This window comes from Dendrobium catenatum, unplaced genomic scaffold (assembly GCF_001605985.2).
Source record: "Dendrobium catenatum unplaced genomic scaffold, ASM160598v2 original_scaffold_208658, whole genome shotgun sequence".
Lineage (NCBI taxonomy): Eukaryota > Viridiplantae > Streptophyta > Magnoliopsida > Asparagales > Orchidaceae > Dendrobium > Dendrobium catenatum.
Window position 1 is genome coordinate 174,837 of NW_021527071.1, and position 23,105 is coordinate 197,941.

The window sequence follows — 23,105 nt, forward strand, 5'->3', positions numbered from 1 at the left end:
TTTCACCAAATCACAAAAGACTTTAGACCCTATTATAAAACCTTTTTTTTTTTTTTTGAGATTGCCCCCCTGGGCTGAACGTGGTTCCACCCATGTCTACTCACTTAAATTTGCATATACTTATTGGGGAGCATACATGAGTATACAATTATGCATTTAGATGAATAATTTTGTAAGGTAGAACATAATATGTTATAGTGCACTTTAATTTCAACAAGAGCATCTAGTACGTACTAATAAGTACATAATAATATACATTTATATACTTGCATTTAATTGGTTGTCCACACATAGAGTACGCATGCAGTTTGCACATAATAATTTCTTCTCAACTAGAGCACCAATGCAGCACCATGCCCAATTATAAATTTAGAAGTATCATGAGTTGAACTTGTAGTTAGCTTTTGGTATTTTTCACTGGTAAAATTCTCAAAGATGTGATGAGTGTAGATATGCTTGTAAATAGTTAAAGATGAAAAATTAATTCATCTGTCTACGATCTCATGTCAAATTATCAAAAAATATTTAATTTGAAGCATACCTGAATCTACTGAATCATAGTGCTAGACATAAACTATAAATATGTGAGTTCTTTATAACAATATAATCGTACGTGTATAAAAAAATCAATCATATACTCACACTTGATTGATTAATCATATTTGGAGTGCATATATAGTTTGCTCCTAATATTTTCTTCTCCAATAAAATGCCAATGTAACACCATGCTTGATTGATTGCAAAATTAGAAGTATCATAATATTTATTTCGATGGGCCCTACCAAGTTGCAAAGTTCCACATATGCCACACCATCTATCACCTTCATTTTTTTAGTAAAGTTAAATTCTAAATCATACATTTATTATAGTTAAGATTTGATTTGAGAGCCTTAACATCAAATTTTAAGATATTTATCAGCTAAACGATCATCCTATCTCCACTTTATTTTTAGACTCTTTATTCACCCTCCATGATAATTATGCACAATTTGCAATTGAATTAATATATTTGATGAACAACTTTATATTTATTCAAGTATAAATTTATTATAATTATTATTTATATAAATTAAATAAGTAGATAAAATTTAAAATTTTTATGTATAAATGAAAACTAAGCATTAAAAAAAAATAATGCGCATATATATATATATATATATATATAATGTAATATAAAATTAAAATTATAAAAAAGAAAATATTTTATAAATAAATAAATGTTTAGTCCTAGGTTGGACTCTTTCCTTTAAACGCGACAGTTCTGCGCAGAGCGGCAAGCGACGACAGTGAGCATGTCATTCCCGTTCTCAGTTCTTCACTTCCCGGTGTCCCCCACTCGCCAACAAGATTATGCATAAATACTGGCTATCGCTTGGCCTCCATGCATTTATCACACATCCGCAGCCCCGCGGCAGCAGCAATGAGCTTTTCTACTTCCCCATTATGCGGGTCCCCAAAATCACCTCCGCCCTCTCCGCCTATCGCTGTCCCCTTCCCGCGGGTTCCAACTTATCTCCAGCGCGCGCTCGAGATCGGAGCACGGTGCGGGGAGACCTCCGTAGGAATGATGGATGAAGGGACGGTGACGGCGGAGGCCTTCGCCGGTGAGATGGTATATGAACCGATCCTGGAAGAGGGCGTCTTCCGATTCGACTGTTCTGAGAATGATCGCGGTGTTGCATTCCCCAGTCTCTCCTTCGCCAATCCTCAGGCCAGGGAAATCGTCATCTTCGTCCATGGCAAGGTTCCGGAGTTCGTCCCTGTCTTTGAGAAACTAAATGGTCAGCAGATCGTCAAGTTCCAGGTTGGGAGTTTAGAAATCTCATTCTGGGTACTTTGAGGGGCAAAGCAAGATTTCAGTAAGAATAGGGGATTTGAGACAGTTATTATTGTTTTTTTTTTCTTTCCTTGTTAAGCTTCCTTTTGGAACCTCTCTCTATGGAACTGGAGAAGTTAGCGGACAGCTCGAACGGACTGGAAAGAGGGTATTCATTTTTTGAGCTTTGATTCAATTGCACATCGTACCCGTTGTTTTCTGCGTAGTATTAATGGGTGAGGTCGTAATCGATCACAGATCTTTACTTGGAACTCGGATGCATGGGGTTATGGCCCCGGAACTACATCTTTGTACCAGTCGCATCCTTGGGTGCTGGCTGTTCTGCCCGACGGTAAGGCTTTGGGTGTTCTTGCTGACACAACCCGGCGATGCGAGGTTTGCTTTTAATTTTGTTGATTCATTAATTGATTGAGCAACTTATTTATTTCATTATTTTAAGCTTAATTGTTTGAAGTTTGTTTGTTGATTTTGTTAATTTTTATTTTATTTTCATGGCAGATTGATCTCCGGGAGAGTTCTACTATAAAGTTTGTGTCTACAGCTCCATACCCTGTGATTACATTTGGCCCCTTCAAATCGCCAACCGAAGTCGTGATTTCCTTATCTCATGCAATTGGTTGCATACTTAACTCCATTTATCTAATTTTGATCAATTTAATTTAAACTGTTGTTCCTTTCAAATAGTCTTTGTTTACAGGTTGTTTCTCTTAATTCCTCTAAAAATTCTTTAAAATGACCTGAAAAATGTCATCTTAACATAATATTAAACACTGCTTCTGATTTTTCATGTGCAACATGGTGAAGGCTTGCTAGTTAAGAGAATTGTCATTTTTCAAGCTTAAAGATGGAATTTATGGTTTTATTAGTTCTATATTGCAAGATGTTTCTGTAATTGTGTTTCCCTCTAACTTTAGGAAGTGTTTTTATGCCTCCAAAGTGGTCGCTTGGCTATCATCAGTGTCGTTGGAGCTATGAGACAGATGAAAGAGTTCGCAAGGTACTCTAATTTATGCAGAAATTTTTTATGTTACCGTGATGCAGCCTTACGGTGTATAATATGTGGTACTAGGAGTACGTTTTATTGAATTCTCCTGATTTTGAAAGGAAACTAATAAAATTGATATCTTATGCTTATTAATGATCACTATCAGCCTCATCCTAATTAATTGGAGTTGAAAAATCATCGTGAATGTTTATTAATTGCTATCAAGTTATTGGAGGATTACAATTACTATTTTGTTTCCTTTTTACCCTTTTTTCATGCAGATTGCTACTAATTTCCGAGAAAGAGGCATACCCTGTGATGCCATTTGGATGGACATAGACTACATGCATGGTTTCCGATGTTTTACTTTTGACAAAGTATGTTTTTTATCACCCGAGCTGTATTCTTCTATGTAATGTGTTGTGAATCTCTGTAATGCATGAGTAAGGATAAAAACACCCTCATTTTTAATGGGTTTATCTTAGAAAAGAAAAATACCGTGCCTTATCTTGGAATACAAAGTGTTGAAGTTAGGTTTATGCAAAATTATTAAAAACACTTTATGACTAAATTACCTTTGATATGTTAAAAAACATAATTAAAATTTTATATATTCAACATTTATTTATTTTGGGATTTCGAGCAAATTAAATTGCAAACTTACATGCACCGCATATACAAGTTTTGAACTAGCGACCTCTTGGTTGGAAATCTAAACTCCCAACCAACAAGCTATGATGGGTTGCAAAACATTTGTTAGTTCAATTTCAGATTTCATTTTTTTACCATTGCAGATTAAAAAAATTTGTTAGTCTTTTTTGAACTACAAAGATGATATAATAACTTAACAAAAATAAGTTTGGGCATCAAATTTTAAAATCTGTCCGCATAGAAACACAGCATTTTACTATTGAATAATAGCATGACCAAAATTCTGGTTAAAATGAGAAAGTCCTCCAAATCATCTTCCTTTTGTTGTATGGCCTCATATAAAGCAATATTTGGGTGACAATTTTTGAAACATGTTGAAATCTTGCTACTTGAAGCTAACTTTTGTTGTAAATATTCATTTTATTTTAACTAAACTTGTTTTGGCTTTTTATCCCCTCTTAGGGGCTTTCGGGAAATGTGTTGGATAGTTGTCTAGGAATTCCCTAGTTAATTTGTGCAGATGATTTCCCCCGATATGAGGGATTCTTACATGAGCTAATGTAGAACAATCATGCGAAAATGATTTGTAGTAAGAGCTTGCACGCTTGACTTTAGGAGCAACAATAATTATATCCTTTAAATTGATTTTAGGCGACAAGATAAATTACAAAGAGCGGTAAAATAAGTTTAGGCTAAATTACATGCATAGGAGTTAAGTTCGTAAAATAGTAACTCAATCTAACATTGCATCCATAAATGATTTTCAACGTAAATCCCTAGACTAACAATGAGATTAGTATTATGAAGGACCTCTCACACAACTCTTCCAATCACTCGATTTTAGTGAAAAATCATTAACATTATCTTCATGAATATAATAAAACCACAATTAAGGATGCAACTATGATGATAGAGAGTCGGGTGTCGAGTTTACCCAAAGATAAGAGAGTTGCACACTCTGACAAGATCCTTTGAATGCTGGGGAAGATGTGGGCAGCAACCAAGAGCCTTCCCGCAGCATGGAACAGCCGGGAAGTGGTGCAAAAATTCAAGACAACAGCAGTTTTGATCTTGGATAGCAGTTTTTTTTAGGCTGAAGTTCAGGACAGCAGCAATTTTGAGTCAAGGGAGTATGAAACAGCAACTCGTGAGGTCTGGACAGTACCCAAGGAAGTCTAGATAGCAGGTTTTGGGTCTTAGGAGTCTTGGACAGCAGTTGGGGATCCTTCTAAGCGGCTTGAAAGCAAGTTGTTTGGCTCAGAAAATCTGAACAGCATATGTTGGGCAGCAACGGGAAAGTTCTGGCAGTTGCACTGTGAAATTTCCTTTGCTGGAATTCCAGGGCAGCAAGTGGACGTCCAGGAATTAATGCAAGAATTAATCCAGCAGTTTTGGATACAAATTTCGGACAAAGAGGGAAAACGTAATAGGGAACCTGAAATAAATTTCAAGTTTTCAAAAAGAGGAAGAGAATTGATTTAGAATTCAAACTAATTCCAAATTGGGACCACTAGGGGGCGGCTGCTGTAGGAGGGGATTAATGGGTATGTATTGCAGGATTTAGATTTAATTGGAGAGACAAATCATGGAGGAGAGGGGGCCGGCCATAGAAAAAGGGGAAACATGTCTAGATTCATTGTATGTGGTCCGCAATAGAAGTAATGTGATTGAATTCAAATTTGATTTTAATTTCAGATTTGATTCAAATTGAAATAACTTCCAAATGAGGTTCTAACTCTCTAGGAAGGGTTTTGAAATTCAAAATGGATTGAATGCCAACAAGGATTCTTTCCTAAATAACAAGGAGATATTTTAGGAAAGTAATTAAGGATAATTTTGAAATTTGAAATTCAAAATCCTTTGGTAGTGGATTGAGGGCTGGCGGCTTGTGGAGCTTGGGGAGGCCAGCGGGAGGGGCGAGGAGGGGAAGACTTACGGCTAGGGCAAATGAAGGAGGGCCGGCGATGGTAGCAAGGGGAAGAGTCGGACCGCGAGCCCCGGACGATTCCGGCGACTGGTGGGTATTACTTTTTCCCTTCATCAAGGGACTTTCTCCAAGTTCTCTCCAAGTACCCTCAAACTCTCACAAGAGTAAAACATAGAAAATTTCATCATAATATTCATTCATCAACCCTCACATGAAGAGGGGAAGGCTTTAAATAGCCAACGGAATAAAGAAAATACAAAGACATAATTGCCCTTAAGGCAAACACATGACGAGGCTCTTAAGCAAGGGCATAAACGGAAAGAAATATAATAGACTCATAAAACATAAAACATAAAACAAAATACATCAAATACAATAATAATCAAAAGTAGATCATGACCGTAGATCATTGATGTCTCATCGTGCTAGAAGCTTATGTAGATGGCCTCATAATGAGCATTCATAGATGTTGAAGAAGAAGAGATTTTAACAGGTTGATGTTAGATATTTGTGTGTTTATGTTTGATAATTAATAGTGTTAGAATTCATAGAATTTAAGAAGGGAAAAAATGCCTTCTCATTATTATACAAAATTATCCCTATTTATAGATCTATACAAGAGGTCTTAATAAAGAAACAATAACGGATGAGCCTCTCACGGATTCCCATCCTGACCGTGGGATTAAGTGCCAACAGATGACTGAGATTTTGACACTCCCCCTCAAGCTGGAGAATATAGATATGTCATTCCCAGCTTTGAATTAGTCGCAAAGAGGTAGAGCTAACAAATCCCTTTGTTCACCATAGAGCATAGAGTCCTCCAAATTCCAACAATGAAGGTTGGTGGTAGGAACCTGCATTCCTCATAATTTCGGCAATGAAGGTCGATGGTGATGTAATTTTCCTTTCCCTTTTAAGCAAATCTTCACAAATTGAGACGACTTTAGATAGTTCTTCCTATTTAGGCGATAGGAAAGTTGCATGCTTTGGAGGTAACCTCGTCTTTGGTGTATCATAGATTCTACTATGGGTAGAATTTTTCTTCAGACATTGTGGAGTTATAACAACAATAAAGGTTGATTTGGTTATATCAACAATAAAGACTGATTTAATTATGTCAGCAATAAAGGTTGGTTTGGTTATATCAGCAATAAAGGCTGATATCGGGTCTGAATTATGTCTCAAATCTGATTTAAGACTTCTTGCTATTGTTGGCACGTCCAAGATAATCGAGACGGGCGTCTCTATGGATATGAGCGGAATGGGAACATTGGAAGGAGCTTCCGATCGAATCGAGCGTCTGCGAACAACTTCTTCTTCCGAGCGTTCGAGCGGCTTTGTCGGTGTGGCTTCTCTTCGGCCACTTCTTCCACAAGCTCCATCGTTTGTCTTGGGCTTTTTTCGTAAGCTTCATCCGCAAGGGCTTCGTCCTGGTCGTCTGCAGAGCTTGGCTCTTGCGATCGATTCTTCCAGACGGGACCAGTCCCACTTGCGATTCTCTCAGGCAACTTCATGCCAAACAGCTGTGGCGTCCTGTGCCCTGTGGGGTTACGCAAGTAACTCAAGCGGATGGAGGTAGGATCATACCTGGAAGCCAAAGCCACTGGCCGACCGACTATGCTGGTGACGAATGACGATGGGTTTGGACCACACGATCCCATCGACCCTTCCCAGCAAGCTCCCGTCGTGACTTTCGCACTTCCCGTATGTTGTAATGTAGGCATCCTCCGATCTCTTTTTCTTCTTTTTTCTCCTCCAACGATCTACGATCGTTTTTCAACGACAATGAAGGCCGTTGGCTCTGATACCATGTAAGAATTCATAGAATTTGAGAAGGTAAAACATGCCTTCTCATTATTATACAAAATTATCTCTATTTATAGATCTACACAACATGTGTTAATAAAGAAACAATAACTACAAAATCATGCATAATTGCCTCAATATAATCCTTCCTAAATTAGCCACCCAAATATAGGAGATTGGCGTGATCCAGGTGAGCACGAATTCCCATCCTGACCGTGGGATGTCAACGGATGATTGAGATTTTGACAAATAGTAATAGATGGGACTGATATCTTTTCAAGCTAGAGTGATTTTATATAAACTCAAAATAAAAAAAAAATTGATTCTTGCTCCTCAACTCAAACTCAAAATAGATTTCCACCTTCCTTCAAATTTTATTGACCTGTAGATATATTTTAAACAGACTAGAAATCCAACAATACTTTTTGTCCGACCCAGCAAGCTTAGCTGTGTAAGAAATAGTCCATATTTTAGGCATATTGAAATTATAATGTGTGTTGAACTGTTATTTTAAAAGCAATTTATTAAAAAATGGTTCACAACTACATTTCAAATTTAAAGAAGTATACTGAAGGGGAACTCACTTTTGTGGCATTCAAGAGCTCCTTTTGATGCAAAGCATCTTAGTTAAATTGTTCCTTAGGCATATGTTAATTAAATTGTTACAATTTTGTTATAGGATTCTAGAATGTTCTTGATTTCTCTATGTTTCTCTAGTCTTTTCCTTAGTAGATTATGAATATATCAGTTATAAGAAAAAAGAGGGGATGAATATATTTTTGGAATTTAACAGTGTTGTCACTGGTTTTGTATTCTAGCTCTGAGGAGCTTTATTTGAAATGCTTCATCGAATGATTTCCTTATATCAAAATGGTATCAGAGCCAGATTTGGCCGTTGATGTCAACCAGGGCACTGGCTGCTGCTATATCAACCCTTGACGTCAATTGGGGTTTAGGATGCTTAGGGAAGACCATGTATGAAGCTAGGCTGTCGACGACGTTCGAAGTCTCCACAAGCCTGCAACCATACCGACGAATCTACACATCCCCCACTGGCAACCATACCAACGATCAAATCTTATGGCAATCATACCATAATGAATCCACCATCGATGGAAACCATATCATCGGTCATCTCTCGGCACGAATTGCCATTCGCGATCAACACCTCTCGATCGACTTGTATCGTTGATCGAAGCTGTGCCTTTGCTTGTCCAGTCCGCGCGAACGGCCACGACGGCGTCCACAGGCATCCACTCCAATCCCACTATCTGCGAGTTCCTATGCCTCTAATCAACTTCCACACATCCCACCGCCACCTCCTTTGCAACAACAGACGCTCCGCTACTCCCACCATCTTTTCATCTCCCACTGTCCAAAACTTGTTCGAACATATCAGTCTCATCGTAGAGTTCTGTGAACCGCACTTTCGGTGCTGATTCACTCTATCGTCTCCGACCGCACGATACCACTCGAGTATCCAACATATTCCTCCGTGCGTGACACCAGCGCTCATTTACCTTCATCTACATCACTCTCTGGTCCTCTCCCTTCTTTCTCCATCGATAAATTTTCTACTTCTAGAAGCTTCTAATCACCAAAACCTCTTCTCCAGCAACATCCTGTCAGAGATCAGTCGGCTACAACAACTATCTAAAATAGACTTAGCGGTAACATCTTTTCAGGTAGTATCACTCCGGAGATTAGGAAGTGCAGCCTCCTTACCTTCATAGACCTCAGTAGGAACAATCTGTTAGGTGACATCCTTGAGGAGATTACTGAAATGCGGATCTTGAACTATCTCAACCTCTCCAGGAACCACCTAGACGACAGCATCCCGCAATTTATATCTTTGATGCAGGGTCTAACGACCATGGATTTCTCCAACAATAACCTTTCCGACCTCGTTCCAGGCATCGACCAATTCAGCTACTTCAACTCATCATCCTTACTTGAAAACCCAGAACTTTGCGGACTTTACGTTGGCCCTCGCTGCTCAACTAACAATAACAAGTCATGCCACGCTTACGGGCCTTTCTCCTACTCCTTCGAGCTCATTCTTGTCATTGTTCTCCTCCTCCGTTCCATTGCGTTCATCATCATTGCCATAATCAAAGTGCATTCTTTGAAGAAAGCAGTGAGGTCCATGCATGGAAGCTCACCGCATTTCAGTGTCTGGACTTTACCTTCGATGATGTGCTTGATTGCCTCAAGGAGGAGAACATCATTGGAAAAGGTGGTGCTGGCATTGTATACAAGAGGATCATGCCCTACGGTAGGGCTGTAAGAGAACTAAGCGTTCGACGAGCTACTCGTTGCTCGGTTTGATTAAAGCTCCTTTGTGATCGTTTAATTAACCAAACAAACAAACTCGAACAATATTTTAAATACTCGATCCTTAAATAAATAAGCTTGAACACTAACGTGTTCGGCTCATTTGTGTTCACGAACAACATCTTTTGAAGCTCGTGAACAAGCTTGACATTAAGCTCGATAAGAGTTTGATAAAAGCTTGATTCGTTTTTTATTCAGAACTCTTAAATAAGCTCAATAAAAAGTTAAAAACTTTATTAATATTTAATTATAAAATTAATAAATATACATAATATAAACATTTTAAATATATTATAACATAATGATATCATTATTTTTAATTAATAAATTTTAAAGTAATTAAATATTATAATATATGCTAACTAAAATAAATTTTGCATATTTATTAAATTGATATTATATTTTATTTAATTATAATTATTTTTATGTTCGGTTCAGCTTGTTTATGAATGTGTTGGTTTGACAGTTTAAAAAAATTCGCTAAATATGTTCACAAACATAGATCGTTAAGGCTTGTTTGTTTAAAGTTCTTTAAGCATTAAACGAACCGAACATGAATCGAACAAGAATACTAATTAATATAAACGAACCAAACATGAACGCAAACAAAAAAGATCGAATCTAACAATAGCTAAACTTGAACACACTGATAATAAATGAACTCAAACATGAACATTCATATACTCGGCTCGGCTCGATTTGTTTGCAGCCCTACCCAACAGTGAGCAGGTGGCAGTGAAACGATTGCCTGCAATGAGCAGAGGCTCATCTCATGACCATGGTCTCGGCCGAGATACAAACAATGGGTAGGATCCGACACTTGCACATTGTAATGCTGCTTGGCTATTTGCTCCCTCCACCTATTTGCTCAAATACAAGATAATGGCGCCTTCTCCGATCTGTCCTAGGCCCACGACCAAATCCCTTTCGTGCCAACTCCGCCCCCTGCTTCGTTTTCTTCATACTGGAGGAGAATGATGCAGACCATCTTAATTAAATTATTTCTTAGGCATATGTTAATTAGTTTGTTACAAGTTTGTTATAGGATTTCAGAATGTTCTTGATTTCTCTAGGTTTCTCTAGGCTTTTCCTTAGTAGCTTATAAATATATCAGTTGTAAGAAGAAAGAGCGAATGAATATATTTTTTGAATTTAATAGTATTTTCACTGGTTTTGTGTTCTAGTTCTGAGGAGCTTTATTTGAAATGCTTCATCGAATGATCTCCCTACATCAGCTTTACTCTCCTTAATGAAAGATAACAAAATTTCTCAGGCTACTCTGAAATCATGAATGAATGTGATTATATAAGCAAATTATGCACACCATCAAGCAAATTTTAAATTTAAACATAACACTCAGTATATTGCAATTATAAGATACATAATATGAGTGTATTACAAATATATTGCAAGTGTTAAATGTAAAATACACAAATATGCATTAATCAATATGTTAAATTAATTACACAAATACACATGAAAACAAATCTCGCATGTGCTCGACAAACATACTAAATTTAAAAACTTCAATGTCTGAGAAGGGTTTAAATGCTCACTAATATAAAAGCCTATTTTCAAACTAAACAACCGCATGTGCTTCGACCGTTGCTTTGAACTCCTAATTCAAAGGTCCGAGAATGCCGCATGATTCAAATATTCAAGTTTTATCCCCCTCGAAAGGACTGGGAGTCAACATGACTTGGATTAACAAATAAATACTTAATCCTAAACTAATTACTCAAATCTCAATGATGGACGTGTTGATAGAAATCTTAACCAGATTGTTGCAAAAGTAATTCAAGCATTGTGATTTTGATGATAACAAACATTATTCTGTCTGTTACTGCTTTCTCTTATTTTTATTATATTTTATTTTGTGCTATGTGTACTAACATTTCAGGAATTAAGTCTATCGTTCACTTGCAATTCTGATCAGCTCAAGACTAGGTAGACTAGGGTTACAGTATGTAATTTTCAATTTATTATGTATTTTTTTCTTTCTTGAGTCATATCATATAATTGGGTGGATATATTTGCTAAGCAACTTTGCACACACACAGGGTGAGAGAAGAAAATATTTTTGAGAGAGTTTTTCTTAAGTAATTCATACTGTATGAACTGTTGTAATATGTCAAAACGCTAGCCACCAAAGTTAAGAAAGATATTAATTTTGTACTAATTGTACAATACGATTTGGATCATACTATACGTCCTAATCAAAATCTTTCTTAATTAATCCTGCGATATTAGGCAATCAAATCATGAAAAATTATTATGATTAATTGTATTGTACAAAATAGTTCGTACTGTACGATTACTCGTGTATGAAATTAGTCGTCCCTTGGATCATACCAAATAAAATCCATGATCTTGTATTGATCATACCGTACGATGTCCGCAGTGTTGGACGATCACCCATGTACGAAGTTGGCCGTCCCAAGGATCGCCCCAAACGAACATAAGAAATTTTTGCAAATCTTACCATATAATTTTGATCATACTGTACGATGTATTATAAAAGTTGAACAATTCGTCTGAACGATCTTGTTGGACGAGTTTGAATTGAACTGATCATACCATACGAACAGAAGTCGGATGGCTTGAAATTTAGGAGTTTTTTACAGCCCACTATTTAAGAGTTTCAAATATTCTTTTGAGCAAACTTTTGCTGCTTAGTCTTCTTGAGAGAGAGCTTAAGGGAGAGAAGGAGAGCTTGGCGAGAGAAGAGAGGAAGATTTTGTAAGGGAGAAGTTGTGAGAGGATTCACAAGTTTTCTCCAAGCAAGAATCTTGCCTAGTACCTACAAGCGTTTGCCTGGAATCTTTGTGGCTCCGGAGAAGAAGTTCTTCAGCAAAGATCGTGGTTCTCTGATTGTCACATGGAGGGTGAAAATAGAGTTGTTGTTTTGTGACCATCACCAGGAGGGTGAAAATAGAGTTGAGGTTCTCTGCCTGTAAAAGATTCATGGCTCTGTGCCGCACCAGGGAGGTGAAACAACGTTTATACAGGCTTCTTCGCCTTGTTGTGGGAGCAAAAGGAGAGTCATTTCTGTTTAGTGTAATACTTGGTGAGGGAGTCTCCGAGGAGTGGACGTAGGTCAAGTTGACTGAATCACTATAAATTTTGATGTGTTCTTTCTATTTATTTTTTCTCATTTTAATTTATGCATTTTTCTGTGATTTGATCTGTGTTTGAAATATCTAATTTTGTTATTGTAAAATTAGTTCTACTTTCGCATCAGGGGTTTTAATTTTTCCTTTGTTAAAGAAATTTTTAAAATAACCAATTCACCCCTCTTTTGGTTAGCCTCAGGATTAGTTCTTTAGGGTTTAACAGCCCTCACGAACTTTCAGAGGGGTCAATTCTCAAAGCTTATTAAAGTTTCAAAACTTAATATCCACCAAATTTTAAACATTTAAATAAAATCTTTTCACCAAAAATTCAAACTAAAATCCATCTTACTTCTGCAACCATTTGTCGAGGGTGATAAATTAATTTTAAATTAACCTCAGCTCACAAAGAGTGAATGTATCATCAGGTGTATTATTAAGATTCATTCTCAAATAATCTCTTGCTAGCAGGGATGTGAAACGTACTCTTTGATTGGGTGATTTTGCTGCAAAATAGTACAACTATATTATAATTACGATCAAAGCCCATATGTTTCCTAACAGTTTTAAGTCTGAGTAATGAATCATATGACATACTCAATAGCCATAAACCCCTTTTGTTAAATGTATCTCCTCGGACAAACATTCACCTCTGATCTATAAGGTATTCTTGGACATAGCAACATATGGTTGCCTGATAAGGTGCGTTCTATTAGGTTGGGTCGACTACCTACTTTGGCTAATTAGACCAGCGACCTTGATAGCTCGGGACAACAGAATCATGGAATCTTGATCGGACTCATCTTCATTCTTCCTATCAACTGTTTTAAGTATATAGTGATAAATTTCATATCATAAACTTCAAAACCCCATAATTCAAATTTAAAATCCCAAAAGTTGTTGCTACTATAAACTTATTACTCATTGCATATCTCACGACTAGCTTTAATCGAAAGTTATCTCTCGTTATGAGGAGGATAATTAACTATAGGGGCTTGCGCCTATAGAAAACCAGAACTCTGATTATAAAGTCTCCTCAAAATGAGGCCAAAATCTCTGGGTAATGTCTTATATAAATTTAAATCTGCCTTCTAAAAATTTACCGAAATTTAAATTCATTAAAACTCTCCCAATCAAACAAAAGAGGTGTGGAGAGGCCGGATCACGAATTTTTGGAGCCCACATACTACACTAATTTTCTCTTCTAATACAAAGTATATTATTTTGAGTGTTAGCAAGATTTATATTAAATATGAAAGTTCTCCATATTTGGAGAGTGATATATATTATTTGGGTGAACCTTAGAACATTGAATTCATTCTCCGATTACAATTTATGAATAAGAGGGTTCTCTCGTGAATAAGGCACTAATTTTCTCTTCTAACACAAAGTTTCCTTGCTTCATATATGCACCTGTGCTGGTTAACTTTTCCATAACTTCGTAAAGTTTCTTTCTTTTTGCTGTCAATGCCCAAAGTTACTATCCTTTTTAAAATTTATAACTTATGCATTGATTGGTTTTCCTTTTCTTCTTCAATTTATTATTTTTTTGGAAGATGTAGCCTTAAATGAGGACTTTGTAGGAGCGCTTTCCTGATCCAAAAGCTTTGGTGAAAGACCTTCATGCTATGGGTATCAATGCAATATGGATGCTTGACCCTGGGATCAAATATGAGGAGGGTTACCATGTTTATGATAGTGGTTCTAATAATAATTTATGGACCCAGAAAGAAGATTGCAAACCTTTTGTTGGTAAGGCATATAGAATAAATTTAGCGATAATGAGTTATGATTTGAAGTTAATGATATCATTATTTTCATTATTAGGGGAGGTATGGCCGGGGCCTTGTGTTTTTCCTGACTTTACACGGAAAGAAGCACGGTTATGGTGGGCTAATTTGGTGAAGGATTTCGTTTCTAATGGTGTTGATGGGATATGGAATGATATGAATGAGCCTGCTGTTTTCAAAGTAAGTCTCTGGAAACTGAGACCTGCTGTGTCCATCAGATTTTCGAAAATTGATAAAAGGTTGCAATTCTACTCCACAGACAGTTACAAAGACAATGCCTGAGAGCAACATCCACAATGCAGATGCTGAAATTGGTGGTATACAAAAGCACACACATTATCATAATGTAATTTCTCCATCACTCTTTTTTATCATCTTTGAAATGTGTCCTAGTTGTCTGCTTGTTATTATTCTAATATCTCATTTATAATCTTAAATTGTTGGAACATATTATGTATCGATGTCTTTGTAAAAGTTATGCTCAGTCATTTATAATCTAGAGTTGCTGGAGCATATTATTTATTGACATTCTTGATAAAACTTTAATAGTTATGTTCAGATGATTCATCCCAATACAGGTTTATGGCATGCTGATGGCAAGGTCAACTTATAAGGGAATGAAAATGGCCAATGAGAATAAGCGTCCATTTGTTCTTACTAGAGCTGGGTTCATAGGAAGTCAGCGTTATGCTGCCACATGGACAGGCGACAATCTGTCAAATTGGGAGCATCTCCATATGTGCATACCAATGGTTTTGCAACTGGTCAGTTTATTATATATATTTATTCTGAAATATTGTTGCCATGAAATATACCGAACAAGAAAATAGTCTGACGCATTTGATGATTTTTTTTCATTTTTCCACTGGCTATTGATGCCTTACCTTATAGCCTAACACGAGGTCTCAGCAGAATTTATTTGTCTAATAATTTGACTCATCATCTATAACCGGTGCAAGACAAAGAAGAGTGAGCCTAAATTCTAGGTGAAAGGACTGACAAATTGTTCAGTAAGAAGGTTTTGCAGATTATAATATATTTCTAATGTTCTAAGTTCTACCAGGAACTGTAACGATTGCCATGCTTATTCTTACTTTCCCTGTGAAAGAGCAATGCTTTTTTTAGCAACTCAATTGCTATTTCCTCTTCTTTCCAAAGCACCTTGGTTTGTCCAGCTCATTTTCTTCCATAGCTACTTTTTCCATAGTCTTTTGTGAGCAAAATTTTGCACGCCCCATTTTTGAAAGGGCCAAGTAAAGATGTCCGTAACCTATTTATCTGTTAATGTACGTAAATGATATGCTAAATGCCTTTTTCTGCATCATAAGCATAACACATTCATTTATTAATTAGAAGCACAAGGCCTTCCACTTTGTATATTACTTCTATCGCATCTTAAAGTATGTCAATGTCTTCCCTGAATATTTGAATTTTGAGAATTATAGTGTTCTGACACTTCTTTTTTGTGAACTCATTGGCTCAGGGTCTAAGTGGTCAGCCATTATCAGGACCAGATGTTGGTGGATTTGCTGGTAATGCTACTCCACGGCTTTTTGGAAGATGGATGGGCGTGGGTGCCATGTTTCCTTTTTGTCGGGCACATTCTGAGTCTGGAACTATTGATCAGGAACCTTGGTCCTTTGGAGAAGAGGTTTTCCGTCGTCCAACAATTTCATAACCCACCTATTCCACCACAATTTTCATCCTTTAATCAATATGCTAGAATATTAAAATTAACGTTGTAAGAAGTTTCTAGGTGGTATTCATCGTAGTTTATCTTCTCCATAAAGTTTTTTTCCTCTCTTTTCTAGTGCGAAGAAGTATGCCGCCTTGCACTCTTGAGGCGCTATCGGCTTATACCACACCTGTATACGCTCTTCTATCAGGCTCATAAAATGGGCACTCCTGTTCTCTCTCCCACCTTTTTTGCTGGTAAGCCTTCCTCCTTAAGTTTCCTTTCTTTCATTTTGCACATTTTAATCTTCAGTTGGTGGGCTAATTAAGCAGATCCAACGGACAAAAAATTAAGGAATATTGAGAATTCCTTTCTACTTGGGCCACTTCTAGTTTGTGCAAGGTACTTTTGCTTTAACCTGGATTTGATAGGCTGTTTATCCTTATTTTTTATTTATGGTGCTTAAAATCATAATGTGGTAAGCTTTTTTTCGTCGTTTCTTTTTATGAAGGCTACTGTAGGCAAAGCTATATCTTTGAAATATGAACATATTTCCTTATGATGGATGGAAGACATCTGAGTATTCATTCTTGCACTAACATATGTCGCTTGGTTAACAGCACCATACCAGAACACGGATCACATGAATTATCTCATGAATTACCTAATGGAACTTGGATGAGGTTTGATTTTGGTGATTCACATCCAGTGAGTTGTCTTACTACCTAAATCTTCTTTATTTGGATCTGTAATTTCATAATTTATGTGCTAGATCTAGATTACTCTATGTGCTCTGCTAATTCCTTTCAGTCTTATTCTTTTGAAAGGATTTGCCAATTTTGTACTTGCAAGGAGGTTCAATAATTCCTGTTGGTCCTGCTATTCAGCATATTGGTGAAGCCAATCCAACCAATGAGTTATCGCTTTTTATATCTTTGGACATAAATGGTAATATATATTGTTATTATGTTAAGAACACTGCAGTACTGCACAAAATTTATTTTATTTTTTACCATTTCATCATTTCTTTAGGTGTTCTTACCTTGGCCTCTTTTTTGGAGGTCAAAAGAAATTACTAATTCATCCTTTGACCAGTGGTTTCCTTTTGATCATACAATAAAGTAAAACTGACCTTACCTGATCAAAGCATCTAATTCTAGTTATGTGGTTATATTGTTTCATGCTATGGCATTTTGAATGGACCGTTGATCATCATCTGTATGGTAGTATGATGTGAAACGTACATGTGATGATGGGTTTCATAATGAAAGTTTGCACGCTTAATTTTAGATAGAACAAATAATTATATATTTATAATAATTTGAATGACGAGATAAAACATTAAGAACGGAAAAACGAGCTTACGGTTGAATCATACGGGTAAGAGTTAAGATCATATCAATTTGTTGATTGACGGAACTCTGGATAGTAAGAAAGGTTACTTGGGAATGCAGGACAGCAAGGTTGACCTGCTATATTTCCAGACAGCAAATATACGAAATCTGGACAGCTGTTTTGGCAATGGAAAATTCTGGACGGCACACAAGATCTGTCCAGAAATCTGGGCAGCAACTTGGACAAGGAAAATTCAAGATTTCGGCTCTCTAGATGCAAGGAAACTAGAGGAATATTATGGGAAAATCTGTGCCCAGCAGTAGAGAAGAATCTGGAATTAAATTCCTTAGGAGCATGTCAAATATGTCACAAACTAATTTGGAGTGAAAGGGGAAGGGGCCGGCTGGTTTATGGGAGCATTAATGATTTGATTGGTGGTTTAATTGGGGCATTAATTGGATAGGAGAGAGGCTTGAGATTTAAGTAGGTGGGGACCACTAGTAATTAATCAAAATCTGAATTTTTATTTCAGATTTTAATTGTCTCATGTAACTCCCTAATTTAAATAAATTTAGGAGGAAATTTGAATTTCAAAAGATTGTAACTCCTCTTAATTAATTCCCTAATTTAATTTGGCTTAATTAAGAAAGTCATTAATGAGGGAAATTCAAAATTGGAGGAGGGAGAGGGAGAGGGATTTCCAAACATGAATGATGACTAGGAAAATTCTAAATAAATCCAAATTAATTTAATTTATAATTTGAATTCATTTAAAAATTTCCATAAATGGAACTTCCCAATTTGGAAAGAATTTGAATTTTAAATTTCAAATTCCAATGAAGGCTAGGTGAGGGAGGCGTGGGGGAAAATGGCGGCGAGGGGAGAGGCCGGCGGCAAGGTGGCCGGTGGGTGGAGCTAGGGTGGCCGACGGGTGGAGCTAGGGTGGAGATGCTAGTGGAGGTTTCGGATTCTTCCACTCTTGACTTGGCTCGCGGTAGTCAATGGAGGAGAAGAAGAATGTGCATGAAGAGGGGAGAAAGGAGATAACCAAAAATATACGAGAAAGATAGAGATAACTAACGAACTCACACAGAGATCGTAAGAACTGCGAACCTCGGACTCTTCCAAAGATTGATGGGTATTGCGAATTACCCTCCTCGGGCTTCTCCTCTCATGAACTCACTAAGAGATCACGTGAACTCACTAAGAGATCAACAAGAACATAAAACTTTTCATTATCAATAATCATCATCCCAAAATACAAAACAACTAGTCTATAAATAGGCCTCATGAAAAGAAAAGAAATAAAAGACTAAAATGCCCTTCGGGCTACAATATTACATAACCACCCATAAGGGTATAAAGGGAAAAATATTAATATGAAATAAACTAGTACATATAAATAAATAACTCAAGATCGTAGCCGTTGATCTTCGATGTCCTCATCATAGTATTTTAAGCATAAGTGAAGAAATGTCTTTCATTCTTTCATTAGTTTAGTCACATGCAGGGTGTGAGTGTGTGGTGAGGGAGGACTGGTGGAGCACAGTCAATACATAGTTTTACCTTAAAACTCCAAAATTACTAACACGTTTTAGAATTGGAAAACTGTATTGGGTAACATTGTTGGCTTGGATTGTTCACAATAGATGTTGCATGATTCTGGACAGGTTATTTAGATTCCTGCTGTGTGATATCATTATCATATTGTATTCATCAGTCAAAATTAAAAAAAAAAAAATGTAAACTCTTTCTGAAAGAGCATACAACAAATTTTAAACAGCATAATCACTCCTGTCAAGCGATGACTTGGGTTTCATTTGGGGCGGCTTTCTTACTGCTTTATAAAACTGTTTTTTATTTAAACAGCATAATCACTTACGGCTTTCTTACTGCTTTCACATACCTAAACTTTAGAGAAACATGGCAATATGTTAATCAGGTCTGAAAGGCAATACGCCCTAAAAACATGGCATATGAGGAAGTAACTTAATTTCAACTCAAGGGACAAAAATCAACAGCTATGATCAAATAAAAGAATTTTGTATTGAAGAGAAAACAATTTATTTATAAACATACCAATTGAATATCTATAATTATAATATATAAAATAAACCGTTATTGAATCAAGAGAAATCTAACAATCTTTCATCAAGGGTTTCAAATGAAATGATTTTTCTCGACTCCAACAATAGTCTTAACCACTTCCTTTCCCAAGGCCCTGCATCACATGCTTGATGTCTTGAATGGATCTCGTCTTTGGTGTTTTGCAAATGTTTTCAAATAAGTTAGTATTTGAGTGTTAATCACTCAATAAGTGGACAAATGGACGCTACAACATCTGCGCAATAAGGACTAAGCACCAACGACTTAGCTATTGAAGTTGTATTCATTCAACAGCAATTGGCTCTGATGAAGGAGATTGTCGAGTAGCAGATCTTGGTGATGAACGAAGAACTCAAAACTGAGGATAGTTTTCAGATGAGGGCATTGCTATTACAATAACGAGAGATTGAAATACATCCTCAAATTCAAGATGATAACTTGGATGGAGAAGGATCTTGGGCATTCTTTTGCCGGACAACATCAATCATTCAAGGCGGAAATCAAAATAGACATAAATTTCATCAACTTCGAGCAAGGGCCTGAATTATTTTCGAAAGTGTCATTTTCTCTTCGCCGTTATTTTAGAATACATCAACAATGTGAATGGTGGATTTTAACATCGGCTGGATTAACTTTGAAAGCCCTTATCTATGGGACCAAGCACTATCTTTATTAGAATAACTCAACAATGTCCCTTCTCTAAAGACAATATCAACTACACTACGAATAATAGGAGAACCGGGACTAAGCTTTGGATGCGGTAAAGGTTGGACAGGTGAAGAGAATTATAGATGCATGGCCACACTTCATTCGGCTCTCCATTTGATAGGAGAACCGGGATGATAAATAAGGTGTTGCTCTGATCATAATCCGATAAGATCAAAGAGGAAATGAAAGTGTTGACAAAGTGTTATTTTTTATTGTCAATCCCGAGGACATTGAATTTATATTTTGAATTGAATTTAGTATATAGAGATAAAATTTCTTAATAATGTGATAAGCTTTAGAAGAAGATTCAAGTAGCTTTAGTGAGATAATCTATAAAGGATATATACCACCTAGTCCTAGAGACATTGGTCACATGAGATGGTCTTCCAATATTCCTATGACTGATAAAAAAGGTTTAGAGGCTTTATTTGGGACTGTTAAGACGGATGTTTCTATTGTGTTTTGATAGTTCAATAAATTTCATATTGAAATAATTTTGAATTATTATTATTAAAGGAGATGAGAATAATTTTTTGAGATATGTAAAGCTTGGGTGACCAAGTTGGAAGTGTCATAACATCTTTTTATGACAAGATACATACATAGCATGATTTATTTGTAACATAAGATTTTCTTCAGCATTCAAGTGGTAAAGTTCAAATATTGGGAGAATCAACATCTCAGATTCCATATCTCTAAACTCGGTTTATTAGTTCATAAACTTTCTTATAATCTCTAGCCTATCCGCAAACTTAATAAGGATATGAATTGTGTTATTGAATTTTTTATACTCAATGAATTTCAAGATGTAATCTTAGAGAGAACGATTAACAATGTTAAGGAGGATTTTGGACTATTGACAGTCCTTATAAAGTTCTCCTTAGAATAGGGATATATTTTGTGAAATAAATATATGTTTATGATCATTTGATCTAATGCTATTGAGGCCACAATCCATGATTGGGCTTTATCGATCTTTGAATTATTGTTCATATCTTTTTGAATTGTTGATTAAACGATGATGTCAAATGTGGCTGGAAATGTCTGATTTGGAGTTAGCTGAACTCCTTTTTCAACATTTTTATTTGCTTTTAATTGAATGATGGAAGTGCAGAGCAACATGGCTTTAGTGATTCCATGTTATGAATTTTGAATCTTTCTTTTGAGAAGTGATTGCACGCGTGAGATAATCATCCTTTCCACAAACATTATTGAATGGGCTCATTGGAGGTAGTTTTGGTTGTTTAGTTTATGTTCCCTGAATGATAGATTTGATGAAAAGCTTTCATAACTGCTAATGCAGCCATGAATGATTAAGTGCTGACAAGTTCGGCAAGCAGCTAGTTTCAAGGTAACTTTGGCGAGTTGAAACGAGTTCAACACGGAAAGTTTGGCTAGGAGGGCTTTTGGCAAGCTAAGAAGCAAACGAACTCTTGCGTGCTATTGACTCTTGGGGTGAGCTCTTCCAGAATTGAGGCAAGCTTGGCAAGGCTCGGACAAACACTTACAACTAGTAAATAAAAACTTATTCATTTGTTTCAATTTATAGAAGAGTGACATATTTATAGATGCTAAGCAATGGCAATTACTCGTTCTAAAATTAAGGAAGAATTATTACATAATTATTGTGAGACAAATAAGGAGGATGGGAATTGACGGATTGTTGAGGTGGACAATCATCCCACTATTGATTTAACCCTAGATAAAACTCCTCCTAAAATAGCCATCATACACAATAAACACAATTGAACCTTCCTAAATAGCATAAACACAATTAGGAAACTTTCCTAAACAATTAAAACCTACCCAAACAACATAAACAAAATTAGGAAACCTTCTTAAACAATTAAAACTTTCCTAAACAGCATAAATACAATTAGGAAACCTTTCTAAATAGCTCCCTCTTGATTCCTCCTCCGTACATAATGAATAATAGCTCCCTTGGGCCCCATTTGGCATATCAATGCCCCCCCCCCACCCCCCAAGACGAACATTAACCTCAGGGTGGAAGGATGAGAATTGTCATGATCATCTCATATGGCTCCCATGTGGCTTCGTACTCTTGTAAATCCTTCCACTTGATTAGTACCTATTGTGCTCCTGTTTCTCCTTGGTGCAACCCTTCTACTCCCAGAGGTTCCAAAATGACCTCCATGTCTTCTATCAAAGTCGGGGTAGTGAAGATAGTTTGTGATCTCCTATTGCCCACCTCAGCTTTGAGACATGAAATATTAGGTGTAAGGATGATGAAGATGGTAATCCGAGTTGATAGGCATTGCTCCAATGCGCTTCAAAATCTCATAAAGCCCAAAGTATTATGTGGACATTTTCTCATTCCTCCTCCAAGTTAGTGTCTTTTGCTGGTAGGTCTCAGCTTCAAGTAAATCATGTCTCTTGGCTCAAAGTGTACTTCTCTCCTATGCTCATCAACCTTCTTCTTCATGATCTGCAGAGCCCTCAACAAATGCCCCTTGAGCTCTATTAATATCCTTTCCCTCTTCTCTAAGTACTGATTTATGTTGGATACTGGTGTAATGTTATGCCCATAATGTATCAAATGAGGTGGATCTCTCCCATAGAGAATCCTGAAAGGGTGGTCTATGCTGTGGTACAAAGTGTTGTATCAATACTCAGCCCATGCAATCCATTTTGTCCTACTCTTCGGCGTATCCGATACAAAGCTTTGCAAATAGGTCTCCACCCTTTTGTTGACCACCTTCGTCTAACCATCTGTCTGGGGATGTCATGTTGTGGTCCTCTTTAGAACTGTCCCATGTAAACGGAACAAGTTCTTCCAAAAATGATTGAGGAACACATTGTCTTTATCTGATACAATAGATT

At 36.6% G+C, this 23,105-nt stretch overlaps 1 protein-coding gene across 1 annotated transcript in view; it reads left to right on the plus strand.

Annotated features, from left to right (window-relative positions):
* Window positions 1–1,232: 1,232 nt before the first annotated feature.
* LOC110109955 (alpha-glucosidase 2) overlaps window positions 1,233–23,105 on the plus strand; it is a gene marked incomplete at its 3' end in the record, with an annotated part of 29,638 nt that continues 7,765 nt past the window's right edge. Inside the window, 15 exon segments of the mRNA XM_020841188.2 lie at window positions 1,233–1,804; window positions 1,917–1,985; window positions 2,075–2,212; window positions 2,336–2,453; window positions 2,752–2,834; window positions 3,104–3,199; window positions 14,234–14,402; window positions 14,478–14,620; window positions 14,700–14,786; window positions 15,019–15,204; window positions 15,924–16,091; window positions 16,252–16,372; window positions 16,448–16,517; window positions 16,736–16,823; window positions 16,943–17,063. Of these exon segments, the coding sequence (XP_020696847.2) occupies window positions 1,382–1,804; window positions 1,917–1,985; window positions 2,075–2,212; window positions 2,336–2,453; window positions 2,752–2,834; window positions 3,104–3,199; window positions 14,234–14,402; window positions 14,478–14,620; window positions 14,700–14,786; window positions 15,019–15,204; window positions 15,924–16,091; window positions 16,252–16,372; window positions 16,448–16,517; window positions 16,736–16,823; window positions 16,943–17,063 (2,080 nt within the window).